Source organism: Aspergillus brasiliensis, assembly GCF_001889945.1.
Source record: "Aspergillus brasiliensis CBS 101740 unplaced genomic scaffold ASPBRscaffold_6, whole genome shotgun sequence".
Taxonomy (NCBI): Eukaryota; Fungi; Ascomycota; class Eurotiomycetes; order Eurotiales; family Aspergillaceae; genus Aspergillus; species Aspergillus brasiliensis.
Window position 1 is genome coordinate 942805 of NW_027137447.1, and position 9714 is coordinate 952518.

Genomic DNA, 9714 nt, shown 5'->3' on the forward strand with positions numbered 1-9714 from the left:
ACGCCAAGCTTAGACGAAAAAGGAAATCATTCTATAACTTCAATGATATAGATCTACAGCACAGTGCAAACGGACCATCTGCCTTGAGCAGTCCATCAATCTTCTCAGGTCATTACATGGCAACATACAAGGTCCAATGAACACAAAAACCACGCCCCAACCCGCCCCAGGTGGTTTAGGACGGGGTCTCTTTGCCTCAACAGACATTGCCGTTGGCGAAGAAGTGCTTCACATCCCAGTTCCATTCGTGGCAGTCCTAGACACAGAGCACCTAGGAGATGTATGTTCGGGATGCTTTGGCCAGAGACAGCTAGAAGAGGAAGGGATTGCTCTGAAAGGCTGCAGAGGATGCGGAGTTGTGAAATACTGTGATAAGGTCAAAAAATGCCCTCCCTCCCCACTTTCAGGACATCATCACTAATTCTCTCGCAACAGACATGTCAAGCAAAAGACTGGAAGCTGGGACATTCTCTCGAATGCTCGATCTACCAGCAATTGAAGCCCCGCGTTCTGCCTATCAATGCGCGAGCCGTTCTCCGCATGGTGTTGCGCAGCGAACGGCAAAAGTACGCCAGCGAGGAACTGGATCAGTTCCTACAGCTTGGGACGCACATTAAAGACATTCGTGATCAGAGTGCCTCCCAGTGGGAGCGTATATCTCTTTCCTCGAAGGCGATCAAGGCGTACTCTGGTACGGAGATGAGTGAAGAGGTCATCTCTGCGATGGGAGCTAAGGTATGTACATACACCATGTTACACATACCCTTCGAACACAACACTCACCTCGCATACTCTTTCAGCTCGACCTCAACTCCTTCAACCTCACCAACGCCGTATACGATCGCCTCGGCGTCTACCTCCACCCCTACGCCGCCATCTTCAATCACAGCTGCGACCACAACGCCGCGGTCAGCTTCGACGGTCCCAACCTGCACATCAAAGCCCTCCGACCTATCCAAAAGGGCGAGCAAATCTTCATCACCTACATAGACGTAACGGACCCCTATTCAATCCGTCAAGCTAACCTCCAATCACGATACTACTTTACCTGCCACTGTTCGAAATGCACTCGAGAAGCATCCTCATCAACAGGATCAACTACTACTACCCTCCACCCAGCACAGCAAGAAGCCTACAACATCCTCCAATCCCTATCTTCGCCAAACAACCACAACATCTCATCCTCAAACGACCCCACCCAACCCCTCCTCCAAGCCCTCACCACGCTCGAAAAATCCTCGCTCCCCCCAACAACCCAGCCCTCTATATCCCTCCGCGACGAACTCATCACCGCCCTCCTCGCCCAACAGAAGTACAAATCCGCTTTCGCCCACGCTGCGGCCCGCTACCGTGCCGTCGATCCCGTGGTCTACCCGCACCGGGGCCATCCGATCCGGTTACTGCATGCGTGGGTGTTGGCTAGGTTGGCGATTCATTTATCGCAGGGTGTCGAGGTGCAGCATACTGGTGATGGGGAAATTGCGCTAGAGAAGTACGAGTTGAATTTTAATCTGATTATTTGGTCTGTTCTGGCGGCGTTGGTTGCGGTGGAAGGGATTGGGGGCACCGGGCCTGGGTTTTGGAGGTTGGTGAAGAGGGAGTTTCGGGGGGTGCATGGGGAGTTTGTTGCTGCGGGGTTGGATCCGAGGGGGTCGTTGGAGTTGGAGAGAGAGATTGGGATGCAGTGGGGGAAGGTGGACGGGGTGGTTAGGGATTTGGGGTTTAGTATATAACATATGCGTAATATATGTGAAGAGGTGTAGGGAAGAAAGGGCTCTACATGAGCAACTTAACGAAGTGAAGTGAATGAAAAGTGAAATCGTTAAATTAGACTGCCGTCCTTAGTAGTAGTATGCTAACCAACAACAGCAAAGCCTCTTGCGCCCCCCCTTTCATCCAGGAAGGACAAATGGGGGGGCTTGGATCGTGAGATTTAAAAAAGGATCCGGTTGGTGTTCTCATATTGCCGACAAGACCTTTTATATTGAGATGCAAACAGCTGACCCGCACTTGGACATACAAGGTAAGAAGATGAGAACCCAAAGAAATGCCATATGGGTATCCATCCAGTTTTGAATTCTTTTTTTCCTTTTTATCCGTAGATCCTCCCAGCAACATTCCGTACGCCCGAGTTCCTCCTCCACACGACGACACTCCACATCCAATAAAGCTTTTCTTCTTTACTTGAGGGGAATGAAACGGGAAGAGTGGGTGGCACCGATACCGGGACGACCGTGCTTGACGGGCTTGCTGTGTGGTTGTTAGACATATACCCATCCATTTGTATTAACCCCCCACGGGCGATATTGGTTGGGGGTATGGGGATACGTACTAGGAGATAGAGAATTCACCCAGGTAGTGGCCAACCATCTCGGGCTTGACTTCGATCTGGTTGAACTCCTTACCGGAGTAGATACCGATGACGCTGCCGATCATCTCGGGGACAACGATCATGTCACGGAGGTGGGTCTTGACGAGGTCGGGCTTCTCGTTGGGGCGAGCCTCCTGCTTGGCCTTGCGGAGCTTCTTGATGAGACCCATGGGCTTGCGCTTCAGACCGCGGTTGAAGCGACGACGAGCGCGGGCGTGGACGACATCACGGAGCTGTTCGGAGGAGAGGTCGAGGAGCCTGTGTGCAGACAAACAGGTCAGATTTCCATTCCATTCCAGTCCTTATTCTTTCGGTTTCATTCGATAAATTGATATATTCCTTCAGCCATCGACTCCTACGAGGACATATCCCGCAAATATCCACAAATGTCCATATTGCTGATATCGCTCGTTCGGAGTCGAGGCCGTCGGAATCGGAGTGCAGTGTGAATATGATAGATGCTCATGGTGAAACGTACTGGTCGAGGTCAATACCGCGGTAGGTGAACTTGCGGAACTGTCTTCTCTTCTTGATCTCTGTTTCCCGGATACGTCAGCGCCTTGTGTTCCCTTCCTTTCACTGCTGCGTGGTTCTCGTGGTTGGTGTGCGGAAAAAGCAAAGATAGAAACGTCGACAAAAAATTCGGTCCGTTGCCCCCCATCCCTTCATCGTAAAAATAATCCATGTCGCATCGAAACATATCCATATCATATCGTATATCCAACCAGAGATACCGTATCCCACAACGCGAATTCGTCTTTGTTTTCGGGGTCCAGGGCAGAAAAGGGTGGTTCAGGTGAGAAAAAATTCAAAACGTACCGGCAGCCTCCTCGGCGTTCTGCAGGCAAAGGTAACGTTAGTTCAACCTCTTCCTAATCATCTTTGACATATCTTCTGATATCGGAAAACTCACGTAGTGCTCGTCAGCCATTTTTGCGGTGTTCCTCTCAAGGTCGCTTTCCGAACGGGTCTCGAAAAGCGAAGGGACGATGGGTTGTCGTGTCGTGTCGCTGATGAACGTACGTCGGGCGTCTCTTGTGCCTCTGCGCTGGGTTGGGAGGTGGGCTGGAGCCTCGTCTAAGCGACCCGTCTAGGGTTGCGACCCTACCACACTAGGCCGCTTTGGGAACACATCTATAGGGCCGCTGGTCTAGCTGCCCTAAAGATATGTATGGGGTATCAATGGATTATCGATGGATTAATTATCAATTGGGCTTGATATCACGGTTCTGCTGGAGCTCATTGGCTTGTTATGATGACTCCAACGGTCTTTTATATAAAATTCTTATCAAGCACTTACCGTAAGCAGTAATTTTTAATGAAAGCGTATCTGGTAGTTACAGAGCAACCCGCGCAATCCCTTACTCCCATACTACATTCTACGAAAAATAATAGCAAATCAATCAATCGGGAGGTCAGAGAATCTGTATTGGCTAAAGCTTTTTCCAGCTTACGTATGCACAACTCGTAACTGCATCAGAAAAGCCTGGCAAATACCGGCTTGACTGGACCAATGGGTAATTTTCCTCCCAAGACTGAAAATAACCCCCAGATTTCTGTTCCCCCACGAACTGTCACGTTTTTCTCGGTGTTCGGAGTGAAGGCGCTTAGTCGAAGAGACCGAAGCCCATGTCCTCATCGGACTCCTCAGCAGCCTCCTCCTTCTTCTCCTCAGCGGGAGCCTCAGCAGCAGCACCGCCAGCGGCAGCGGCAGCGGGGGCAGCAGCGGCACCACCGGAGGGAACGGAAGCGAGCTTCTTGGAACCCTCAGCAACGAGCTGTAGAAAAAAATCATCATCAGTATTCCGTCTCGTAGTTGTGTGTTCTCGGCAGGTTCTGTATGGGCGTAACTAACCTCCTGGATGTCCTTGCCCTCAAGCTCAGCGATGAGCTTCTGGAGGCGCTCCTCGTCAGCGTCAATGCCGACGGAGGAGAGGACGGACTTGATGTCCTCAGCGGAGGGGGTGGCGTTGCCGGCAAGGGCCAACAGAAGGTAGGCTGCGAGGTACTTCATTTTGAATCTGCAAAGAAATGAACCTGTCAGAAGATCTGTCGGCAATATCGCGGTCGAGCTGTTGAATTTCGCAACCAAGCAATCAAGATGGCAACGTACAGGTTTGGTGATGAACACGAGAATCAATCGATTTAACCGCGGAGTTGGGCGGAGACTGACACGTCGAGTTCGCTGGGGGGTTGAGCGATGTGATGGACGGGAAAAGAGAGAAATGGAATCCGAAGTCGAAAATCAAGAAAAGTGCGATGCGGCTGGTGGATTGTGGCTAGTGCAGATCGTGCTAGTTCCGGCTAAGCGAGCGGGCGTGGCGCATGCGGTAACTCCCATGCCTTGGGCCCCGGTCACGTGGGGTCGCTGCTTCTAGAAGACAGGATGGCGACTTCTTGCACCGTTTTTGCCCGGCGGCTTTATCTGCTCAACCTCGTTGTTTCCAGCTATCGCTTCGTTGGCATCGGTTTTGGGCCTTAATTCACGTCGTGCTTTATGTCTGGCACAACGACGTGAATTTGGCTTATCTCTAATCCGAAAACATCGATTTTTAGTGGTTCCGCAACGAAGTCATGAAGGTACCCCGTCATACTAACCACCGACGGTGAAACTACCCCCCCTTCGTGACTACTTATATTCGATAGCTTTTGGCGCTTTCTTTGGATACTAGGTGACAAAATGAGTGTAAGGATCCCATAAATGGTAGCTTTTTGATGGCTTTTGCTGACCAGACAACAGTTTCTCGATTCCGTTCTTTCGTCCATTGAGACGGGTAAACCGTCTCCAATCCCCCCCACCTCTGCCTCACCGTCGCCTCCTGTAACCTCTTTGAATGCTAAGACAGAGGTCCGCAAACCGGTTAGCGTTTCTCGAGATGGCGCTTCAGAGCGCAAACCTCTGGTCTCTGGAATAAAGCGAAAGGCCGAGGACCAGCTAGCTCGTCCCGCAAAATTTGTTACTCCAGCACCTGCCAGGGCAGCAGCAACATCAACAACCAATACTACTACCACTACCACTACCACGGCGAAGTCTACCGTACCCACAGCCCCTAGGCCTCGTCCGAGTGCGCCTTCTACGACAGCGACGTCTGCAGTCAAGAGCCGCTCTTCAACTCCCCAAAAGGCGCCCCCAGTGTCTTCGAAGCCTCCCCCTAAAGGCTCTTTTGCGGATCTTATGGCCAAGGCCAAAGCACTACAAGAGAAGGCCCCGACTCAAGTTGGCATGTTCAAACATCAGTCTGCCCCCAAAGAGAAGCTTAGCAAAGTCGAACGCAAGAAGAAGGCAGTGGAGGCGCAGACCAAGGAGAAAGATGCGCGGTCGGCCAAGAAGCCAGGCGTCACCGCTGCTGGAGCTGCAGGCACAAAAGCCGGTGACAGCAAGCTCGTCAAGAAGCGGGAACCCGAGCCATTATCCTACAAAGGAACCGCAAGACCGACCCCGTCATCAAGCCAGCCCGAGTACCGAGGAACCGCCGGTCTGCCTCCACGCAAAACACTTGGTGACCGGAAGGCACAGTCGCGAGCCAGGCCTCGGATGGATGAGTACCTGGGTACTGACGAGGAAGACGAGGGTGATTTTGTCGATGACTACGATGACTACTATTCAGAGTCTTCCGATATGGAGGCGGGCCTGAATGATGTGGAGGAAGAGGAAGCTGCTGCACTTGCGGCCGCCCGACGGGAAGATGAGGAGGAATGGCGCGCGGAGCTTGCCGCCAAGCAGCAGAAATTGGAGCGTCGCAAGAAGCTCACTTCGTTGGCATCGCGACGATAAGAAGCAGTGCTTTGCTTCCACAACATACCTACCTAATCAAGCTTTTTGCCAGTCCTGCAAGCCGATTCACCTGGACCCAGCATCGTTCTTGGATTGTTCCTTTTGTTTTTTATTGTTTACTTGTTTGGATACGGAGCATCAGCGAGGAATACCCCGAGGGTGCGTTACATACGACGTTACTGGTCTTCTTTGTTTTCATTTGTTCATTTCTGTACCAATTTTGGATGAGCATCAGCGAGCGTCAAGGTGTCGATAGATGGAGGGCGATTATCTTCATTTTCACTTCACATATTAACATTGCTAGTTACATACAATAGCGGGCGTGTCTGTTACTGTCACTGTTCTCGTGGTAGCATTAAATGCGATTGGATAGCTGCAAATATGGACCACTCTCATCGTCATTGCTGGTAATCATTTTCGAGTATATAGTAAAGCTTGAGCAGAGCAATCAAGACCGGATTCTTATCGAGAAATGACCCCATCTGCCCCACCCGTAGGCGGTGACATCACTCTTCCCTCTACTGCTGCTACTGTTGCTGCTGCTTCTTCACTTTGCTACTTCTCTCTTCAATTGCTGTGCAGTTGATCTGTTCATCGTTATAAGACGCTTCATCTATCATTCTACATTTACAGTTTCGGTATACTGCTTGATCGCTATCCTGCTAATCATCATGGAGTCGTCGGTTCATCACATTTCAATCTCGTCCAAGGTTTTGCTGAAGAAGGCGCGCCATCTGGTGCCTCCGATGCTTGAGAAATTCCACAAAGGTAGGCTTTGACAGCCTGGTTTCAGTTTCGTACCTTACGAACTCTCTTCTGACAGTTCAAAGGACAACAGGGACGTGTTGCTGTCATCGGAGGAAGTATAGAGTATGTTAACCCCGCTCTCTATTCACGCGGTACGGAAGGTGAACGTGTCCAAGTTACACAGGGGCTCCATACTTTTCTTCAATGGCATCGGCTAGACTGGGTAAGATACACGTCCAATGCTACTATCCAAAGCGTGGCTGACATGGCACTGCAGGGTGCGATATGGTAGGGTACTCACCAGAACGATAGCCGCCGTGTTACACTTTCTGACAGATCACAGAGCCATGTAATTTGTGACAAGTCTGCTGCAGTTGTAAGTATGAACTCTACTGGACTCAAGAAGGTCTGTTGTCATTGACTGTGGATAGGTCATCAAATCTTATTCTCCGAACCTTATGGTTCACCCGATACTGCCAAGCAGCGACAACGTCAAAGATCCCGAGTCCATTGACGCCCTGTCACTCGCTAGCCCTATCATCTCCATGCTTTCCCGTCTTCATTGCCTAGTTATTGGACCGGGTCTAGGTCGCGACGGAGTCACGCTCAAGGTGGTTACGGAGGTGATGAAGGAAGCGCGGTCCCGATCGATACCATTTGTCCTGGATGCGGACGGTCTGCTCCTTGTCACGGAGGACCCGGATCTAGTGAAGGGATATAAGGAGTGCATTCTCACTCCCAATGTAAATGAATTCAGCCGTCTGGCAAAGGCCCTGGGCATTGATGTTCCCAGTCAGGCCCAGGTTGGCTCTAAGGATGGCGGTGGCGACAAGACTAGCGAGGAGACTAGGGCCTGTGAACAGCTTTCCCAAGCCCTCGGTGGTGTTACGATCATTCAGAAGGGTCCTCATGACATTATCTCCAACGGCGTCACCAGTGTTGTCTCAGACATTCAGGGCGGGCTGAAGCGGAGTGGTGGACAGGGAGATACGCTTACTGGCTCGCTGGGCACACTCTTGGCCTGGAGAGCGGCTTACCATAACGGACTGTGGGATTCGGGAGAGCAGGATAACGAGAAGGAGGCTGAGACCAAGCAAGATGTTCAGGCGGAGTTAGAATCCGAAAATAAGAGGATGTCTCCCCCCACGACATTGCTTCTTGCGGCGTTCGCGGGAAGCAGTATCACGAGGGAGTGTTCTCGCCGTGCGTTTTTGGCCAAGGGACGGAGTATGCAAGCTAGTGATCTCACCGATGAGGTCCATGAGAGCTTCCTACATCTAATTGGGGAACCAGAGGCGTCGAAAATGCGCCTGTAGGGACTATTTACGAAGTGATCGGAATGTTTGTGTCGAGAGATGTATAGGAATGACATAATGAAATGGTATTTATAGGTCAAAGTGTATCTGGGGTAGCGAAGGTTATTTCTTTGTCTACACGGCATACCACATACTTTGTACTACATATGATATTCCACTAAATCCGTGACTCTCTGTCTCCCAGGTTAATCCAACGTTGGATGCGAATACGTTCTGCAAAAGCGGTTAGCAAGTGATGAAGGAGTTGCTTCTGCCAGACTGATACTAAAATTTGGATGACAACCGACCGAAGTCAGTTGGTAGAGAACTGCCACATCCATACCACTTAGCTTCTGGCAGATATCGGACGATGAAATGAACGTATTGACAACTCTCTATTCGAATAGCTTGACGCCCTGGATGCTGAACGTTCAATAGTCGACCTAACTGAGACATTACGAACATCCAAAGCATATTGATCCCGTCTCTGACTTCACCATTGAAGCTTTCTACATAGCAGACTACTAGTCCCTGTCAGTCGGCTGACCATGGCAATAATATCAGACCCTTTCAGCAGTACATACTTCTCATCCCAATTAGTTCTGGTTCATTCCCTCTGCGGGGATGACTTCCACGCCTCCTCCACTGCACTCTCTGGTCAATTTAACCTTGCTAAAGAAAGCAACAAACGGGTCCGCAGGGCGGCCTCGTATTCGCTCTCCACGAGCACATCCTAATATTGACATAGAGCTAACTGTTTACTTTTTAACTTTACTGGCATGTCTCAGAGGAACCAAACCACTACCACATACTGAACTGGATCTTGGATGTTTTCCTCGTGACGTCGTAGACCGATAATAGATACCAGCCACCATGTTTTCGTCCTTTGGCAACTTAGATCCATGAATGATATGACTCTATACGAACTAATTTAGACATCCCAATACTATTCCAGGTTTTAGAGCATATAGTAGTAATATAGTATCTCCACTACTAAGATAAATAGTTCTAAATGTCCCGTTTCCTTCCCCTTCACCCTCACAATCACAACCACTATAATCATCATCATTACTATATCCACTTGGACCCAAAACCAAACCACACCACACCACACCAATAATGCACTTCCCAACCACCACCACTTTAACCACCCTCCTCCTCCTCTCAACCTCTGCCCTCAGCATTGCATCTCCAGCTCCTACATGCGGAACCTGCAACCCCCTCTCAGGCGAAAACCACTGTGACATGACAACCTCATGCATCAACACCGGCACGCGATTCCACTGCGCCTGTCGCGCCGGCTACAAAGCCTCCCCGCGAGATAACGACATCACCAAACAGTTCCGGTTGAATGTCCCCGGGTATCAGTTCTTGGTCTTCACTCCCGAATATACCCAGTGTGATACACTGTGTGATAATCCGTATGGCGCGAGTGCGCAGTTGTGCGCTGAGGTGCCGATTTATGGGGGATGTGCTGTTTAATTCTTTGGTATTTTTGGGTTGGGATGGGGGTGGATTTGGGGGGG

At 50.5% G+C, this 9714-nt stretch overlaps 6 protein-coding genes across 6 annotated transcripts; 4 read left to right on the plus strand and 2 right to left on the minus strand.

The window, feature by feature from the left end:
* Positions 1-136: 136 nt before the first annotated feature.
* On the plus strand, positions 137-1733 carry ASPBRDRAFT_125353 (S-adenosylmethionine-dependent methyltransferase; the record flags this gene model as incomplete). The annotated part of the gene is made up of 3 exons (XM_067617783.1): positions 137-376; positions 436-735; positions 801-1733. 3 exons carry the CDS (start codon positions 137-139, stop codon positions 1731-1733), a joined length of 1473 nt encoding a protein of 490 aa, XP_067479099.1.
* A 447-nt stretch (positions 1734-2180) lies between these two features.
* ASPBRDRAFT_55120 (40S ribosomal protein uS19) lies at positions 2181-3302 on the minus strand (the record flags this gene model as incomplete). Its single annotated transcript, XM_067627344.1, has 5 exons — positions 2181-2250; positions 2333-2629; positions 2850-2907; positions 3191-3209; positions 3285-3302. The coding sequence occupies 5 exons, from the start codon at positions 3300-3302 to the stop codon at positions 2181-2183; spliced, it is 462 nt and encodes a 153-aa protein (XP_067479100.1).
* A 613-nt stretch (positions 3303-3915) lies between these two features.
* On the minus strand, positions 3916-4392 carry aspf8 (ribosomal protein P2). The gene is made up of 2 exons (XM_067624952.1): positions 4227-4392; positions 3916-4149 (listed from the first exon to the last, which is right to left on the minus strand). Exons 1-2 carry the CDS (start codon positions 4383-4385, stop codon positions 3979-3981), a joined length of 330 nt encoding a protein of 109 aa, XP_067479101.1. The 5' UTR covers positions 4386-4392; the 3' UTR covers positions 3916-3978.
* A 393-nt stretch (positions 4393-4785) lies between these two features.
* Positions 4786-6606, plus strand: ASPBRDRAFT_177626 (uncharacterized protein). The gene is made up of 2 exons (XM_067619864.1): positions 4786-5057; positions 5112-6606. The coding sequence occupies exons 1-2, from the start codon at positions 5052-5054 to the stop codon at positions 6144-6146; spliced, it is 1041 nt and encodes a 346-aa protein (XP_067479102.1). The 5' UTR covers positions 4786-5051; the 3' UTR covers positions 6147-6606.
* Positions 6607-6668: 62 nt separating this feature from the next.
* On the plus strand, positions 6669-8555 carry ASPBRDRAFT_43228 (ATP-dependent (S)-NAD(P)H-hydrate dehydratase). Its single transcript, XM_067624953.1, has 6 exons — positions 6669-6914; positions 6977-7016; positions 7070-7116; positions 7171-7181; positions 7237-7269; positions 7325-8555. The coding sequence occupies exons 1-6, from the start codon at positions 6818-6820 to the stop codon at positions 8207-8209; spliced, it is 1113 nt and encodes a 370-aa protein (XP_067479103.1). The 5' UTR covers positions 6669-6817; the 3' UTR covers positions 8210-8555.
* A 668-nt stretch (positions 8556-9223) lies between these two features.
* On the plus strand, positions 9224-9710 carry ASPBRDRAFT_43229 (putative adhesin). Its single transcript, XM_067624954.1, has one exon. It carries the CDS (start codon positions 9308-9310, stop codon positions 9668-9670), a length of 363 nt encoding a protein of 120 aa, XP_067479104.1. The 5' UTR covers positions 9224-9307; the 3' UTR covers positions 9671-9710.
* The last annotated feature ends 4 nt before the right edge of the window (positions 9711-9714 follow it).

What these genes read in the sequence shown, in the direction of transcription:
- aspf8 (XM_067624952.1), bottom strand. Translation starts at nt 4,385, where the DNA reads ATGAAGTACCTCGCAGCCTACCTTCTGTTGGCCCTTGCCGGCAACGCC. An exon ending in AGGGCAAGGACATCCAGGAG is followed by an intron (nt 4,150 to 4,226) that starts GTTAGTTACGCC and finishes TTTTTTCTACAG; the next exon opens with CTCGTTGCTGAGGGTTCCAA.
- ASPBRDRAFT_43228 (XM_067624953.1), top strand. Translation starts at nt 6,818, where the DNA reads ATGGAGTCGTCGGTTCATCACATTTCAATCTCGTCCAAGGTTTTGCTG. An exon ending in GTCATCGGAGGAAGTATAGA is followed by an intron (nt 7,017 to 7,069) that starts GTATGTTAACCC and finishes AACGTGTCCAAG; the next exon opens with TTACACAGGGGCTCCATACT. An exon ending in GTGACAAGTCTGCTGCAGTT is followed by an intron (nt 7,270 to 7,324) that starts GTAAGTATGAAC and finishes GACTGTGGATAG; the next exon opens with GTCATCAAATCTTATTCTCC.
- ASPBRDRAFT_43229 (XM_067624954.1), top strand. Translation starts at nt 9,308, where the DNA reads ATGCACTTCCCAACCACCACCACTTTAACCACCCTCCTCCTCCTCTCA.